The sequence below is a fragment of the Macaca thibetana genome, chromosome 1 (assembly GCF_024542745.1).
Source record: "Macaca thibetana thibetana isolate TM-01 chromosome 1, ASM2454274v1, whole genome shotgun sequence".
Classification (NCBI taxonomy): domain Eukaryota; kingdom Metazoa; phylum Chordata; class Mammalia; order Primates; family Cercopithecidae; genus Macaca; species Macaca thibetana.
This window is the reverse complement of record NC_065578.1, coordinates 88,867,402-88,886,832: the sequence shown is the minus strand read 5'-3', so window position 1 is coordinate 88,886,832 and position 19,431 is coordinate 88,867,402. Positions and strand designations below refer to the sequence as shown.

The 19,431-nt window shown below is 40.4% G+C and overlaps 1 protein-coding gene across 1 annotated transcript in view; it reads right to left on the bottom strand.

Annotated features, from left to right (window-relative positions):
• The window catches only part of LRRC8C (leucine rich repeat containing 8 VRAC subunit C), a 96,668-nt gene that overhangs the window by 35,299 nt on the left and 41,938 nt on the right, over positions 1-19,431 (bottom strand). The window contains exon 2 of the mRNA XM_050806424.1: positions 4,380-4,521. Within this exon, the coding sequence (XP_050662381.1) occupies positions 4,380-4,517 (138 nt within the window). The 5' untranslated portion in view covers positions 4,518-4,521. The remainder of the gene's footprint in view (positions 1-4,379; positions 4,522-19,431) is intronic.

Sequence of the window (19,431 nt, the reverse complement as noted above, 5' to 3'; positions counted from 1 at the left end):
ACTTCCTGTACCCAGTCAACTGGCATCAGATTTCTCTTTAACGGCTGAAGAGATGAAAGAGGCCTATGTGTGAAGGGCCTCAGTTAGTTAACCTATCTGAGCAGGAGCCACCAATTGTGGGAGGTAACAGTGGTGGTGCTGAGAAGGCTGGTCAGTGGGGAGCTCAAAAGGCTTCTGGACTGTAGAGAGACACTGTGGGGTTGTGCTGCAGGAAGATGATTCTGAGCAGCACACAGGAAAAGAGGTTTAGCTTGTGCTTGAATCTCCTGAACTTACTGCAGGCACATCTCCTAAATGATGCTCATTATAGACATTTTCATAAGTACACTCTTTTCATTAATTTCATTGCAAGTTAACTACTTATTCTAAAAGATTTTCTGTGTCCTTTCTCTTTTCTGCACTTCGCGTTGCCATGGAATATGTAAACAAGAGAAACAATTCCCTGTGCTTGTTAGGCAGATCCTGCAGCAGTGCTGTGAGCCACGGCACAGTAGTGAAGACAGGTTGAGAGTGCTCCTGCTAATCTATGCCACCTCCCTCTACTATTTCCCAAACTAGCCACCCCAAATCTAACCTTCTCCTTGAGACCCCTGCTCTTCTACCTTCCTTGTTGCTAATTCCTGCTACATCCCTCACCCTCACAATCTCTCAGTAAATGTTGTTTTCTCCATCACAGAGAAACAACAAGCCATAAGGCACAGACTCCCATCTTTCTGTCTCCCTAACAAATAAAAATGCATCTGTAGCTATCATTCCCATTCTGGTGGAAGATGCTTCCTTCACCCAAATCAAGGGTAATCCTTCCTCCTAGATCCTGGATCTTCACCTCCTTCCTCAGGAAATTGACCATCACTAACCCCAAACTCCTGGGTTTTACATCCAACTGATTACTTAATATCTCCATGTTGATGTTTAACATATATCACAAATTTAACATGTTTAAAAACAAACTTTTCTAGTTGCCGAGGTCTAAAAATCTTAGTCATCCTTGATTTCTTTTCTTTTCTTTCTTTTTTTTTTTTTTTTTTTTTTTTTTTTTTTGAGACAGAGTCTTGCTTTGTCACCCAGGCTGGAGTGCAGTGGTGCAATCTTGGCTCACTGCAACCTCTGCCTCCCAGGTTCAGGCGATTCTCCTGCCCCAGTCTCCCGAGTAGCTGGGATTACAGGTGCAATGCCAACATGCCTGGCTAATTTTTGTATTGTTAGTAGAGATGGGGTTTCACCATGTTGGCCAGGCTGGTTTTGAACTCCTGACCCCAGGTGATCCACCCACCTCGGTCTCCCAAAAGTGTTGGGATTACAGGCATGAGCCACCACGCCCAGCGGATTTCTTTTTTTCTCTTGTATTTCACATTTAATCTTTCAGCAAATCTTGGTGGGGTTTCCTTCAAAATACATGCAGAACACCTGCTTTCACCCTACTCAAACCATTTAATTCATTTCTTGCCTGGATTATTGCACTGGCCTTCCAAATACCACCCTCACTTCCATCCTCACCCCCTACAGTGCATTCTCAACAGCTGTAGTAGTCTTGTTAAAACATAAATTATGCTAATCCTCTCCTCATTATTCCTCCAAACATGTTCTAACTCACTCAGAACAAAGCCAAGCCCTCCAGTGGCCTAGAAGGCCCTACATGATCTGGCACCCATTGCGTCTCAGGCCTCACCTTTCACTGCTCTTCCCCTCACTCACATTTCTCTGGCACACTGGCCTCGTGGATTTTCCTCAACATTATAGAGGTAATCCTGCTTCAGGCCTGTAACATCACCAGGGGACTTTCTAGGTTCACCTTAACATTCAGACTTACAAGATTACCATAAACTTCATTTGGCACCAGAATCACTTTAGAAATACACAGATTAGAGTCACCAGCAAGGCAACATCAGTCTTTCCCCATTTAGGAAAATCTTCACAACTGTCCATGTAGCTGTCCACACTGCTGTCCTCCCCAAGCCTCTCCTCCCCATATCATCTCCAGTGCAAGGAAAAGAGATCCACTTTAGGTAGGTTCAGAACTTACCCTGGCTTAAAAGCCTTGTGCCTCAAAGGAACCAATATCTCCTGTAACTCAATAGATTAATCTTTGATGTGTCAAGGAGCATGCTGAATCACAAGTTTTACCACAGTCACAGAAGTCCAATGATACAGCTTCCTACCAGGCATTTATCACTCTTCCAGCCCAGATACAGTTGACCAATGAGTGGTCATTTATGCCATAATGTTGCCTAGTAACACAGTTAACATTTGACCTTTATCGGGTCTCCAGGGAAACAGAACTAGAAAACTGAGAACGTGAGAACATCATAAAATCCAACTCTTCTGCAGAAAAGGAAGGGTCCTGTGCCTTCCTTTCACTATGCGCCTCTTGCTCTTGCTGTTCCCTCTGCCTGGAAGCCTCCTTCCAGGACATCTGCCTGGCCTGCTCCTGGACCTCTTTTAATTTCTTGGCCAAAAGTCACCTTTCCAATGAGGCCTTCCCAGGCCATCCTATTTGAAGATTGCAGCTTCTATCTTACCTGTAGTAACCTTCTACCATCTTTGCATGCTTTATTTTTTCCCATTGTCTTTATCCACTAACATATTTACTAATTGATTTTGCTTATTTTGCTTATTTTCCCCATAGAATTTAAAGTTCATAAAGCTGGGAGTTTTGTCTTTTTTCTCCTTCATTGACAATTCTTAGTAGAACAGTGCCTGATACACAGTAGGTTCTTCAACAACTATTTTCTTTATGAATGAATTTATGCCCCTTTTTTAAGACAATAACATCTCACTGGCACCCTTGTTGGAGGGGAGGGGGCAAGATATTTTCAGTGACCAAATAAAAGACAGCATGGTGTGAGGGACGAAGAGCAGGAACTTTGGAACCAAATCACCTGGACTGAATAAAGGCTTCAGTACTCACCTTGGGAGGATCCTTAGCCTCTCTGTGCCTCAGATGTCTCACTTGTGAGGATAGTAATAGAACCTATATCATCTTCGAGTTGTCATGAGGATGACATTTGTTAAAATATATGTAAAGTGTTCAAAAGAGTTCCTGACACATAGGAAGCAGTATGTGTTACTATTTTTAAGGCCAACTTTTAAAAGTCCTTTATTTTCACTCTGTACCACTTCTAGTGATTTCTCTCTCTCCCTATACCTCCTTTTCCAGCTGATCTACCTGAAAAATCACATCTACCCCATAGCTTCTATAATACGTTGATTTCCATCCACTTTTCCAGCCACTGACCTAAGATTTCTAATGATGCAGTTGCTACTTTCCCTTCTTAGCCCCTGAGTTAGTTGTGTTGGCTGCCATCATTGTCCATGGCTTCCTTTGGCTTCTGACCTATGCCTCTCTCCTGGTTTACATCTGTCCTTATGGCTGCCTCTTCTCAGTCTTCTTCAAGGGCCCCACTTTCTTCTCCATTTACTCTTTAACGTTACTACTGACACTGCCTTCCCATCACATTCTCCCTGGGTGATTCTCCTTGCAAGCATGGCTTCAGCTCTCATATCGACACCCCAAATGTGCCGGTCCTACTGACAGCTTCCCAAAGATGTCATGTTCTTTCTCCCATCCATGACTCAGAGCTTTCTTTTCTCCTCTTGGTGTCCTCTGACTTTCAGCTAAGGAGAGGTTCTTGACTAACTTCAGCTGGTTTTCCAAGTTTTAATTCAACCACCACCTTTTCTTTTATTCCCAAACCAAAGTGAGGGTTTCTCTTCAGCATTCCCTTAGTGCCTTAATGGACACCTCTACCATAGTATAACACAAGTTATTTTGATTGCTAGTTTATTTATTTCTCCCCTAGATATGAACTACTTATATGTATCCATGTCCTCAAAGTATGGTACCTGGAACATAGCAGCTATGTAAAAAATACCCGGATTCAATACATACATAGATGGCATCTATATAAACTTTTATTGGGTTCTTTTTAAATTCAGAACTAAACATTCAGTAAAATAATCATATCTCATCAAAATGTTAGTTCTTTCAGAAAATCTTATTAGGGGTAAGGGTAAAGGATGAAGAAAAGCAAAAAGTTCCACTTTGGCAATATCAATGGTGCTGGATATATGCTACATTTCACTGTGAAGCCAGTTTGGAAAGATAAGGGGCCCCCTTTGATGTTAGTGACATCAGACATTACTTGACTATAGTCAATTGCTCTTTGGGCTCATTGAAATCTTTCAAGTACCATATTTACCTTATTAGGAAAGCCCAGTAAACAGGTGTTTCAGGTGATCTGCTATGATTACAGATACATCTACAGAGAACAGTGACTGATACTTACACGGTTAAAAATCACACAGCCAGCTCTCTAAAGAGGTTTCATTGACTTGTGTCTTGCTCTGGCCCCCATTTTGCCAGGGATCTAGGCACCTACCTGTAAAGTACATCCAAACACGCCGATCATGAGCATGGCTACCGAGAGGTAATCGGTAAACACATCCCACCATGGCTTCAGCACTCGGAAGGCAGGCTGCTGCTCAGAGAACTGCCGGAATTCTGTCACGGGAATCATGTTTCTGAGAAAGGAGAGATTACTTGTAAATTAATTTATCTTCAAGTACAACATACTGCATTGTTACCAAATGTGGCTCCAACTCCTCACAGCAGAGGTCTGAATTAGTTCAAGAGCTGTCAAGACACATCAATGTTTTGATGAGCCACTGAATAAAACCACCAGTTGAGGAAATAAGGAGACCCACATGTCCAATAACAAGGTTCCCTTTGTGCACCAGGTGGGACAGAAAGAACATGGCCAGACACTTGCCAAGTCCCAGTTATTTCCTGGACCCTCATTTCTCTTAAACAGAACATGAAGATGCCAGAAAGACTAGAGCTCATCCCTTGAAATGTTTTTGCTATTTATCTTACCATCTTGGGTTATTGCTTTAAGCTATTTTTTTGTTGTTGTTGCTTTAAACTATTTTTAAGTGTAATTTTAGCATTCATTTGTGTTAATTCTTTACTGAGCCCTATTTATAAAGCATTTTGCTCGTTCCATGGGAAAGGAAAACAGTGTTTCAACGTGGTCCTTGTCTTTTAAGAAGAAAGGTCTTATTGATGGTAGTGGGTTGAGGAGGCCTCGATTTTTCTTCCTTGTTTCCTTTTTGTCTCCATGCTTGTATCTTGATTTTTTACTCTGTTTCCTGTACTTCTCACATTTCACTGTGAACCCCAAACTTATCCTAATTTTCTCCTCTGAGACAACAGTTTACTCTGGAAACTCCTATCTCTAACCAAATGACAGAAGATAAATGAATAGGGTGCACCCAAGGCTCTGGGAAAAGGGAAAAAGAGGCACATTCTTTTCTTGATCTGCCCCCTCCTTTCTTACTCATTCTCACTGCCTTTGGTGTGACCCAGGACTTGAGGTTAATTATCCTGCTACTGTGAGGAGAAATATTCTTTCTTTATCTTATGGCAAGGAATAAGGGTGGCCAAGGACGGCCAAAAAAATTTCACCTTCCTTCCCTAATACTGAATTAAGAGCTAGATAGACAATAAACGTCCCAGATAAAAGCAAAGCCTCTTCTTTGATTACAGCTTTGGCAACAATTACAATGTTATCTATTCTGTCTTGCTGCATTGTGACTTTTTCTTAAACAATAATTTGTCTTCTTTTTGAATCTGTTAACACAACGTTGAAAATTTCAACAGCCTGGCGATGTTCTCCTCTCTGACCTACCTACTTGACATCTATGCAGAATATAATTTCCTCATTTTACTGAAACACAGCTTTTCTTAACTCCTTTCTGTTACCACCATTAGACTACAAGTTTCTTGAGGGTAGAATCTACATGTTCTGCCTATGTGTCTCCTTAAAACACGTGTTGCAGGCAAACTGCACAAGCTCAATACATTACTTTGTATATTTCGAGTGTGATTAAAATTTCAGACTAGTCCGAACTTCCATTTTCCTGACACTTTATGGCCTCTTTTTTTTCTCAGTAAATTATTACAGTGCCACTGCCCAAATGTTTGATAGTCACAGTTGTCTCAGTGGCAGTAACAGATGGCATAAACTCATCTTGACTTCCAAGTTCCACTTCAGAAGCTACTGTCTTACTCTATTTTGCATCCCCATTACTTGCCATACTGCTGGAAAAACAAGAAGCTATGAACAACTGTCTGTTGAATAAATTCTGATGTTTATTCATGAAGCAATGCTCATCCAACTCAGATATGGGGTGACCCTAATCAGCTGCAGTGGCAGGGATAACTAGCAAACCACCTGTGTTATAGTCTATTGTTCCTTGATAGATTTGGTTGTTGTCTCCTCCATAAGTTTCTTTACATCATAGAGGAAATTGGACTTATTTATAAAAGTGAGCAACAATTTCAGAAATAAAATGCACCAATATAGAGCAGTGGCTCTCTTAACTTTTTGGTCTCAGGAACCCCTCATGCTCTACAACAATGAGGAGAACCCCAAAGTGTTTACATGGGTTACACCTATACATATTTGCCACACCTAGAAGTGAAAAACCAATAAACTAAAAATATATGTAATTTATTAAAAAGTAAACTCATTAATCAACATATATCATGAAAAATAACCATATTTTCCAAAACAAAATTAGTAGACCAATGAAATTGTTCTAAATTTTTGCAAATCCCTTTAATGCCTGGCTTAATATAAAAGACAGCTGAATAGAAGACATATCTGCTTCTGCAATCTATTATGATATGTTGTTTTGTCTGAAATTTCCATCTATTGTGATATGATATGTTGTTTTGTCTGAAATGTATGGACCAAACATGGCCTCACAAAGACATGTGGTTGGAAAAGGGAGGAGTATCCTTTTTATATCATGGTATATATTTATTTTTGATACCATGCTAAACCTTGACTAACTTAGTTGCAATATGGAAACTGGAAACTATATCAAACAACTTTTTATACCTCATTATATTAGAATTAATTAGTGGCCGGGCTCAGTGGCTCGCCTGTAATCCCAGCACTTTGGGAGGCCAAGGTTGGTGGATCACGAGGTCAGGAGATCAAGACCATCCTGGCCAACATGGTGAAACCCCAACTCTACTAAAAATACAAAAATTAGCTGGGCGTGGTGGCATGCACTTGTAATCCCAGCTACTTGGGAGGCTGAGGCAGGAGAATCGCTTGAACCCAGGAGGCAGAGGTTGCAGTGAGCTGAGATCATGCCACTGCACTCCAGCCTGGTGACAGAGTAAGACTCCATCTCAAAAAAAAAAAAAAAAAAAAAAAAAAAAAAATTTAATTAGTCTATCTTGTACTTTGAATGGATCTTTTTACACATGTATGATTTTGTAACACATGCATGATTTTGTAACATCATGCATTGGTAATTTGGAAAACATTGGATCACTGATTTATCCAGATCTTCCAAATGTTGGCACATTTCATCATAATAAAATATTAAGACGTATTTTAGTAATAATATTTAAAAATTCATTAATATCACCACTGCTATCATCAGAAAAATGTTTAAGTATTGGGAAGCTGTCAAGCTTATAGTGGTGACCACGAGTTTTCCAAAATTCTAATTATCACTTGAAAGTTTGAATTTTATTGCTGTCAACAAATACTTTAGTTGTTCTCCTTGAAGTGTCAGGATCACTTCATTCATTTTGAGGATATATATGCCACATACTCAAGTCTCAATAATCAGTTGTTTTATTCAAGTAAAAGTAGTATGATGTGATAAAGTAGCTCATTCTACTTTCAACTCCATTACACAAGAGCTTTCTCTTGAGACAACCATTGTACTTTGGAATGCAGCAGAAGTGCTTTATGTATTCTTTCCATTTGATCATATAGTGTATTAATAAAATATGCAGTCAAAGGTTGAGAGTTATTAAAACAATAATTTTTACTGCCTCAATAAGGACAGTAAGTGAACCTAGTTTTTTAATTGCAAGTATTACCAGTGAAGAACACAATCCCGCGGGGGGGGGGGGGGGGGGGGCCGGAGCAAGATGGCCGAATAGGAACAGCTCCAGTCTCCAACTCCCAGCGCGAGCGACACAGAAGACCGGTGATTTCTGCATTTTCAACTGAGGTACTGGGTTCATCTCACTGGGGAGTGCCGGATGATCGGTGCTGGTCAGCTGCTGCAGCCCGACCAGCGAGAGCTGAAGCAGGGCGAGGCATTGCCTCACCTGGGAAGCGCAAGGGGGAAGGCAATCCCTTTTCCTAGCCAGGGGAACTGAGACACACAACACCTGGAAAATTGGGTAACTCCCACCCCAATACTGCGCTTTAAGCAAACAGGCACACCAGGAGATCATATCCCACACCTGGCCAGGAGGGTCCCACACCCACGGAGCCTTCCTCATTGCTAGCACAGCAGTCTGTGATCTACCGGCAAGGCAGCAGTGAGGCTGGGGGAGGGGCGCCCGCCATTGCTGAGGCTTAAGTAGGTAAACAAAGCTGCTGGGAAGCTCGAACTGGGTGGAGCTCACAGCAGCTCAAGGAAACCTGCCTGTCTCTGTAGACTCCACCTCTGGGGACAGGGCAATAACAAACGCAGCCGAAACCTCTGCAGACGCAAACGACTCTGTCTGACAGCTTGAAGAGAGCAGTGGATCTCCCAACACGGAGGTTGAGATCTGAGAAGGGACAGACTCCCTGCTCAAGTGGGTCCCTGACCACTGAGTAGCCTAACTGGGAGACATCCCCCACTAGGGGCAGTCTGACACCCCACACCTCACAGGGTGGAGTACACACCTGAGAGGAAGCTTCCAAAGCAAGAATCAGACAGGTACACTCGCTGTTCAGAAATATTCTATCTTCTGCAGCCTCTGCTGCTGATACCCAGGCAAACAGGGTCTGGAGTGGACCTCAAGCAATCTCCAACAGACCTACAGCTGAGGGTCCTGACTGTTAGAAGGAAAACTATCAAACAGGAAGGACACCTACACCAAAACCCCATCAGTACATCACCATCATCAAAGACCAGAGGCAGATAAAACCACAAAGATGGGGAAAAAGCAGGGCAGAAAAGCTGGAAATTCAAAAAATAAGAGCGCATCTCCCCTGGCAAAGGAGCGCAGCTCATCGCCAGCAACGGATCAAAGCTGGACGGAGAATGACTTTGACGAGATGAGAGAAGAAGGCTTCAGTCCATCAAATTTCTCAGAGCTAAAGGAGGAATTACGTACCCAGCGCAAAGAAACTAAAAATCTTGAAAAAAAAGTGGAAGAATTGATGGCTAGAGTAATTAATGCAGAGAAGGTCATAAACGAAATGAAAGAGATGAAAAAACCATGACACGAGAAATACGTGACAAATGCACAAGCTTCAGTAACCGACTTGATCAACTGGAAGAAAGAGTATCTGCGATTGAGGATCAAATGAATGAAATGAAGCGAGAAGAGAAACCAAAAGAAAAAAGAAGAAAAAGAAATGAACAAAGCCTGCAAGAAGTATGGGATTATGTAAAAAGACCAAATCTACGTCTGATTGGGGTGCCTGAAAGTGAGGGGGAAAATGGAACCAAGTTGGAAAACACTCTGCAGGATATCATCCAGGAGAACTTCCCCAACCTAGTAGGGCAGGCCAACATTCAAATCCAGGAAATACAGAGAACACCACAAAGATACTCCTCGAGAAGAGCAACTCCAAGGCACATAATTGCCAGATTCACCAAAGTTGAAATGAAGGAAAAAATCTTAAGGGCAGCCAGAGAGAAAGGTCGGGTTACCCACAAAGGGAAGCCCATCAGACTAACAGCAGATCTCTCGGCAGAAACTCTCCAAGCCAGAAGAGAGTGGGGGCCAATATTCAACATTCTTAAAGAAAAGAATTTTCAACCCAGAATTTCATATCCAGCCAAACTAAGTTTCATAAGTGAAGGAGAAATAAAATCCTTTACAGATAAGCAAATGCTTAGAGATTTTGTCACCACTAGGCCTGCCTTACAAGAGACCCTGAAGGAAGCACTAAACATGGAAAGCAACAACCGGTACCAGCCATTGCAAAAACATGCCAAAATGTAAAGACCATCGAGGCTAGGAAGAAACTGCATCAACTAACGAGCAAAATAACCAGTTAATATCATAATGGCAGGATCAAGTTCACACATAACAATCTTAACCTTAAATGTAAATGGACTAAATGCTCCAATTAAAAGACACAGACTGGCAAACTGGATAAAGAGTCAAGACCCATCAGTCTGCTGTATTCAGGAGACCCATCTCACACGCAGAGACATACATAGGCTCAAAATAAAGGGATGGAGGAAGATTTACCAAGCAAATGGAGAACAAAAAAAAGCGGGGGTTGCAATACTAGTCTCTGATAAAACAGACTTTAAACCATCAAAGATCAAAAGAGACAAAGAAGGCCATTACATAATGGTAAAGGGATCAATTCAACAGGAAGAGCTAACTATCCTAAATATATATGCACCCAATACAGGAGCACCCAGATTCATAAAGCAAGTCCTTAGAGACTTACAAAGAGACTTAGACTCCCATACAATAATAATGGGAGACTTCAACACTCCACTGTCAACATTAGACAGATCAACGAGACAGAAAGTTAATAAGGATATCCAGGAATTGAACTCATCTCTGCAGCAAGCAGACCTAATAGACATCTATAGAACTCTCCACCCCAAATCAACAGAATATACATTCTTCTCAGCACCACATCGTACTTACTCCAAAATCGACCACGTAATTGGAAGTAAAACACTCCTCAGCAAATGTACAAGAACAGAAAATATAACAAACTGTCTCTCAGACCACAGTGCAATCAAACTAGAACTCAGGACTAAGAAACTCAATCAAAACCGCTCAACTACATGGAAACTGAACAACCTGCTCCTGAATGACTACTGGGTACATAACGAAATGAAGGCAGAAATAAAGATGTTCTTTGAAACCAATGAGAACAAAGATACAACATACCAGAATCTCTGGGACACATTTAAAGCAGTGTGTAGAAGGAAATTTATAGCACTAAATGCCCACAAGAGAAAGCAGGAAAGATCTAAAATTGACACTCTAACATCGCAATTAAAAGAACTAGAGAAGCAAGAGCAAACACATTCGAAAGCTAGCAGAAGGCTAGAAATAACTAAGATCAGAGCAGAACTGAAGGAGATAGAGACACAAAAAACTCTCCAAAAAATCAATGAATCCAGGAGTTGGTTTTTTGAAAAGATCAACAAAATTGACAGACCACTAGCAAGACTAATAAAGAAGAAAAGAGGGAAGAATCAAATCGACGCAATTAAAAATGATAAAGGGGATATCACCATCGACCCCACAGAAATACAAACTACCATCAGAGAATACTATAAACACCTCTATGCAAATAAACTGGAAAATCTAGAAGAAATGGATAATTTCCTGGACACTTACACTCTTCCAAGACTAAACCAGGAAGAAGTTGAATCCCTGAATAGACCAATAGCAGGCTCTGAAATTGAGGCAACAATTAATAGCCTACCAACCAAAAAAAGTCCAGGACCAGACGGATTCACAGCTGAATTCTACCAGAGGTACAAGGAGGAGCTGGTACCATTCCTTCTGAAACTATTCCAATCAATAGAAAAAGAGGGAATCCTCCCTAACTCATTTTATGAGGCCAACATCATCCTGATACCAAAGCCTGGCAGAGACACAACAAAAAAAGAGAATTTTAGACCAATATCCCCGATGAACATCGATGCAAAAATCCTCAATAAAATACTGGCAAACCGGATTCAGCAACACATCAAAAAGCTTATCCACCATGATCAAGTGGGCTTCATCCCTGGGATGCAAGGCTGGTTCAACATTCGCAAATCAATAAACATAATCCAGCATATAAAGAGAACCAAAGACAAGAACCACATGATTATCTCAATAGATGCAGAAAAGGCTTTTGACAAAATTCAACAGCCCTTCATGCTAAAAAACGCTCAATAAATTCGGTATTGATGGAACGTACCTCAAAATAATAAGAGCTATCTATGACAAACCCACAGCCAATATCATACTGAATGGGCAAAAACTGGAAAAATTCCCTTTGAAAACTGGCACAAGACAGGGATGCCCTCTCTCACCACTCCTATTCAACATAGTGTTGGAAGTTCTGGCTAGGGCAATTAGGCAAGAGAAAGAAATCAAGGGTATTCAGTTAGGAAAAGAAGAAGTCAAACTGTCCCTGTTTGCAGATGACATGATTGTATATTTAGAAAACCCCATTGTCTCAGCCCAAAATCTCCTTAAGCTGATAAGCAACTTCAGCAAAGTCTCAGGATACAAAATTAATGTGCAAAAATCACAAGCATTCTTATACACCAGTAACAGACAAATAGAGAGCCAAATCAGGAATGAACTTCCATTCACAATTGCTTCAAAGAGAATCAAATACCTAGGAATCCAACTTACAAGGGATGTAAAGGACCTCTTCAAGGAGAACTACAAACCACTGCTCAGTGAAATAAAAGAGGACACAAACAAATGGAAGAACATACCATGCTCATGGATAGGAAGAATCAATATCGTGAAAATGGCCATACTGCCCAAGGTAATTTATAGATTCAATGCCATCCCCATCAAGCTACCAATGAGTTTCTTCACAGAATTGGAAAAAACTGCTTTAAAGTTCATATGGAACCAAAAAAGAGCCCACATCTCCAAGACAATCCTAAGTCAAAAGAACAAAGCTGGAGGCATCACGCTACCTGACTTCAAACTATACTACAAGGCTACAGTAACCAAAACAACATGGTACTGGTACCAAAACAGAGATATAGACCAATGGAACAGAACAGAGTCCTCAGAAATAATACCACACATCTACAGCCATCTGATCTTTGACAAACCTGAGAGAAACAAGAAATGGGGAAAGGATTCCCTATTTAATAAATGGTGCTGGGAAAATTGGCTAGCCATAAGTAGAAAGCTGAAACTGGATCCTTTCCTTACTCCTTATACGAAAATTAATTCAAGATGGATTAGAGACTTAAATGTTAGACCTAATACCATAAAAATCCTAGAGGAAAACCTAGGTAGTACCATTCAGGACATAGGCATGGGCAAAGACTTCATGTCTAAAACACCAAAAGCAACGGCAGCAAAAGCCAAAATTGACAAATGGGATCTAATTAAACTAAAGAGCTTCTGCACAGCAAAAGAAACTACCATCAGAGAGTGAACAGGCAACCTACAGAATGGGAGAAAATTTTTGCAATCTACTCATCTGACAAAGGGCTAATATCCAGAACCTACAAAGAACTCAAACAAATTTACAAGAAAAAAACAAACAACCCCATCAAAAAGTGGGCAAAGGATATGAACAGACATTTCTCAAAAGAAGACACTCATACAGCCAAAAGACACATGAAAAAATGCTCATCATCACTGGCCATCAGAGAAATGCAAATCAAAACCACAATGAGATACCATCTCACACCAGTTAGAATGGCGATCATTAAAAAGTCAGGAAACAACAGGTGCTGGAGAGGATGTGGAGAAATAGGAACACTTTTACACTGTTGGTGGGATTGTAAACTAGTTCAACCATTATGGAAAACAGTATGGCGATTCCTCAAGGATCTAGAACTAGATGTACCATATGACCCAGCCATCCCATTACTGGGTATATACCCAAAGGATTATAAATTATGCTGCTATAAAGACACATGCACACGTATGTTTATTGCAGCACTATTCACAATAGCAAAGACTTGGAATCAACCCAAATGTCCATCAGTGACAGATTGGATTAAGAAAATGTGGCACATATACACCATGGAATACTATGCAGCCATCAAAAAGGATGAGTTTGTGTCCTTTGTAGGGACATGGATGCAGCTGGAAACCATCATTCTTAGCAAACTATCACAAGAACAGAAAACCAAACACCGCATGTTCTCACTCATAGGTGGGAACTGAACAATGAGATCACTTGGACTCAGGAAGGGGAACATCACACACAGGGGCCTATCATGGGGAGGGGGGAGGGGGGAGGGATTGCATTGGGAGTTATACCTGATGTAAATGACGAGTTGATGGGTGCAGCACACCAGCATGGCACAAGTATACATATGTAACAAACCTGCACGTTATGCACATGTACCCTACAACTTAAAGTATAATAATAATAAATAAATAAATAAATAAATAAAAAAACATAATCCCTTCAGCACAGTCGGGTGCCTCTATCTTAAATAATGTGAAGGTGCCTTACTAACCATGGCTTTTGTACCATCAGTGAAATAGGCAAAAAACACCTTAGCATTACAAAACAGTTTTGACTTCACGGGGTCCCTTAAAAAGGTCTAAGTTGCCAGGCTTCCATGGGCCACACTTTGAGAACCACTGAGGCAGAGGGTCACTGTTCCTTTGTCTAAGTCTTAAATAGGGAGCTAAAGATCGATCAGCATAATTTTATTTCTAGCTAAACATTTTTCTATTTTAGAAATATAAATATATTTCCTCCAACCTTGATTTTCAACTTACTACAAAGGATTTTAATTTATCTTATCAGTAATGTCTTTTAATAGTTGCTGAGTACATGAAATAAGAATTCAACAGAAAAGAACCCCATGTGTATTACTCATCTATGTTGTTGAATCCAATGGTCAGTTCTCATTCCTTCTTTTGTTGTTTTTTTGGAGACAGGGTCTGGCTCTGTCACCCAGACTGGAGTGCAGTGGTGTGATCTTGGCTCACTGTAACCTCCACCTCCTGAGTTCAAGTGATTCTGTCTCAGCCTCCTGGGTAGCTGGGACTACAGGTATGCACCACCACACCCAGCTAATTTTTGTATTTTAAGTAGAGACAAGATTTCACCATGTTGGCCAGGATGGTCTCAAACTCCTAGTCTCAAGTGATCCACCCACCTAGGCCTCCCAAACTGCTGGGATTATGGGCATGAGCCACTGTGCCTGGCCTTTCATTCCTCATCTTATTTATGAGCAGCATTTCATGTAATTTGACCATTCCTCCCTTGGCTTTTAAAGGACACCATAGCCTTCTTGTTTTCCTTCTACTTCCCTGGCTATTCCTTCATTGTTTCCTCCTCTTCTTTCTGACCTCCTTTTTTGGAGCATCCCAATGCTTACTCTTAGTTCCTCTTGTCTTCCCTAATGCATTCAGTCCCCTTGTGATTGCATCTGGCCTCAATGTTTCAATATCATCTATACTTAACATTTCACACATTCATATCTCCATCCAGACTCACAGATCCCACTACCTACTCGACATCTCCTCTCGGATATCCACTAGACACATCAAACTCAGCCTGTCCAAAACCTACTCCTGTCCCAGTCCCCTATTCCCCATCCCCATAGCAAACCCTTCTCCACTTATGGCTTTCCTATTCAGTAAATAGCAACTCTGTCTTTCCAGCTGCTTAGGCCACAAATCTTGGAGTCATCCTTGACTCCTCTCTGTCTCATAAAATCACATGCGGTCTGTCAAAAAACCCTCATTTATTGTGTTTTTTCTTTCTTTCTTTCTTTTTTTTTTAGACGGAGTTTCTCCCTTGTTGCCCAGGCTGGAGTGCAATGGCGCGATCTTGGCTTACTGCAACATCTGCCTCCCAGGTTCACGCGATTCTCCTGCCTCAGCCTCCGGAGTAGCTGGGATTACAGGCATGTGCCACCATGCCTGGTTAATTTTGTATTTTCAGTAGAGATGGGGTTTCTCCATGATGGTCAGGCTGGTCTTGAACTCCTGACTTCAGGTGATCCACCTGCCTCAGTCTCCCAGAGTGCTGGGATTAGAGGTGTGAGCCACCACACCCAGCCTTGTATTTCTTGATGTATTGCATCTCTACTTCCACAAGAATGCAAGTTTCATGATGACAGAACTTCACTTATCAGTTCTATTGTGTTCATCAATGTGTTACAAGTACCTAGAAAATAATGCTTGGCATGTATTAGATACTCAACTAATGTTTGATGAATAAATGGGTGAATACATAGTAATTTGAGTTAAGAAAGTGGGATATAATTGCTTTTGCAATTTTTATTACTGAAGCTAAAAGCAAAGTATATGTCTGACCCTGCCACGGTAGGAAGATCCCACACACAGGGCCAGGACATTAGCATAGCTAAAGCCAGTGTGAACAAGGGCAAAAGAGGTAAGGAACAGAAATGCCATGATTTTAAATTTATGGGTTCTTTTCAGTTGTACTCAAAGGTTCCACAAATCAAAACAAAGTCATCAGAATATGCTGAAAACATCAGTTGTAAAACAAGTTGCTTTTCTTTTGGCAGTGCAAGGATGGAAATAAAAAGCAGGAGAAAAAAGGCAAAATTCTCAATTACATAAAAATTATACCTTTCTCTCTTGGGAGAGCATGACTGTAGATTGTGTTTTATTGTACAGTTGTGGCATTCATGACAAAATATTTCTAGGAAAATCCACTGAAGCAGAACATAATTATATGGTTCTGTAGAAATGTATTTAATTAAATGAGAAAATCATAAATGGGTTATAAAATTTTATAACCCAGGCCTGGCGCGGTGGCTCAAGCCTGTAATCCCAGCACTTTGGGAGGCCGAGACGGGCGGATCACGAGGTCAGGAGATCGAGACCATCCTGGCGAACACGGTGAAACCCCATCTCTACTAAAAAAAAAAAAATACAAAAAAACTAGCCGGGCGAGGTGGCGGGCGCCTGTAGTCCCAGCTACACAGGAGGCTGAGGCAGGAGAATGGCGTAAACCCGGGAGGCGGAGCTTGCAGTGAGCTGAGATCCGGCCACTGCGCTCCAGCCCCGGCGACAGAGCGAGACTCCGTCTCAAAAAAAAAATAAATAAATAAAATAAAAATAAAAATAAATAAAATAAAATAAAATAAAATTTTATAACCTGAAAAAGGTCAAAGAGATCATCCAGTCCAGACCCCTTACTTTATGGCTGAAAATCCTGAGCCAAGAGAGATTAGGTGACTTGTCCGAGGAACACAGCTAATGGTGAACTATAACTTATAACCAAATCTTTCTTCTTTCCATCTAGAGCTCTTTGTTAATACCACATGATGCTGACTGGAACTGAAAGAAGTTAAACTGTATTAAGAAACACATAGTTTAAATAGAATTCTTCCTGTACTCAAATTTCTCTTTTCATGTTTCTTATTTGACAATACAAAAGAAAAAATAAACGTACATTAACACATTTAAATGATTCTTAAGCTGTACTGCCCTCATAGCATCATAAAATGATAGAACTCTTGACTCGAATCTTAAGAGGTAAGCAGAACTTGCAACCCAATTAATACTTCTATCTTATCTTTTCCTTGGAATACTTCTATCTTATCTTTTCCTTGGATAGCTCCATGATATTGTATGTTCAATTAATGGACCAATTACATTATTTGGAAAGTCTTCAAGTTGCGCTTAACCTATTTTTCTAAGAGTGTTGGTGGGGGTGGCAAAAGTACTTCTACCTAGCAATTTTAGTTCTCTTTTAAACAATGAAGATATTATTCCTTTCTGATTATGCTCTTCACATATTTAAAGAAAAATCCTTTTAATTGTGTGTACTTCAGGCTGTACATCTCAAGGCCTTTGCTTTACATGATAGTTTCCACAGTTACCTATATTATTGTAGTCATAGGTCTTTGAATCCACTAAAAATCTATGATCAGTACCTGCTTTTTTCCTCTCACAAGCATAACTCACTTTCATTCACTCATGTGCTTGCTATAAATTATGAGAGGGAATTATATGTCAGGCACTGTGCTAAGTGCTGAGAGAACCCCTCACCCACATGTACACTCATGGGAGAATATTCATTGAAGAAATTCCTAAAAAAACATGAATTGAAACTCCTTTGTAAATGGGGTTGATTATTGTTTCCTGTACCAATAGTGCATTTAAAGAGGTTGTTACAGTATTTTTATTTCACCAAGGATAGAATTTATATCTCATCTCTGTATCTTCAAGAAAGCAGCACAGTGTCTTAGAAGCAGCCCTCGATACAAATTTGTTATACTGAAATAGACTTATCCAGGCTTATCACTCACACAGATAAAGACACACTCAATCGAGCATTTTGTAGTAAGGACCAACTCTTTCATTATGTTATTATCCCCATAGATCGGCCCTGACATTGCAATAAATGAGAGAGAGAGAGACTATTACCGAATAGCTCCATGTTGTAAATAATGATTATTCAAAGAACATCCACTACCGAAGAGAATGTCTGAAATGAGGAAAGAAATCAGGAATAATTTATAATTTCAAAGTTAAATATCATTGAATTTTTAATGTACAATGTTCTGTCACTAGTGCTAAAGAGGATGTGTTGATCAATAATGTCTTCTGAGGTCTTAGCTCGTACCCAAGAAAATGGCCAAATGTGACTCCCTTGTCAGAACACGAACCTATTAAGAAACAGGTGATAGAAAACAAATCTAAACATTAAAGTATTATTAACAAAATAATGATCTGGAATATTGCATTTCTAAATCTCACTGAGATCTTAAAGCTTTAATTTCTTTGGGATTATTGTCAAATAGCTTCAGCTATATGTATATGATACTAATAATTATTTAATGCCTATTCTGCACAATTCAAGTGCATTTAAATTCAGAAATCCTTTCTGAAGTGAAGCTAAGCTGAGATCTAATAGTCCTTTAAAAACTGTTCATAGAAGATTATCACCAAATGTCAGTCATTTCTTTCCATATCTCTGTTATTCTGAGTATACCTATAGTCTCTCTCAGAAATGGCTCAGCTCTCTGCATCTTACTGGCCTTCTTAGTCACCTCTTCATTCTAATTTTTTTTTCTGTCTCCTTTATCCACTCTTCCATGAGGTAGCATGGATACACACCCCTTCCCAATCCCAATCAGATTCTAAACCCTTGAAAAGGCTGTGTGTTTCTCCTTGAACTCTCAATATCATTGGCTGTGGTTAAGGCCAGGTTTTCAATCACCTTATCAGTCTCAACATCCAAAAGCTAAGTCGAATTCAACTGGGGAAATCTGTAATGACTAGTTTGAGGATCACTGATCTCTTCCTTCAATGTACAGAAAGAGACTGAGGTTTATCTCCAATCCAGTTTTACCCCTTGAACAAAGAGGACACAGGGTTCTAAGCAACAGGTTCTAACAAGGTTCTAACACCACGAACATACAGCGCAGCCCAGAAAACCCAGGCACGGCAGGTACTGGCAAAGCCATCTGCGGGGAATGCTGCTTGCTTTCTGATGAAGGGCAGCAAGGAGAGGAGGGTACAGAAGGCAAGAAGACTCCTGCCCTCAAGAGCATTAAAACTAACGTTTCTTGTTTATTTTGTAACTTCTGGAATTTACAGTTTTCTGAAAAGGCAAGGGATCACCTTTCATTTTATATTCCTTGCTCTGGGGCCTAGAATACTAAAAAAAAAAGGTTTTTTGTTTGTCTGTTTGTTTTCTGAGTTGAACTCTTAATGATTTCATAGGGAGAAAGTTGTCTTTTCTGTTCTGACAAGAAATGTAGCTGGTTTTTCAAATA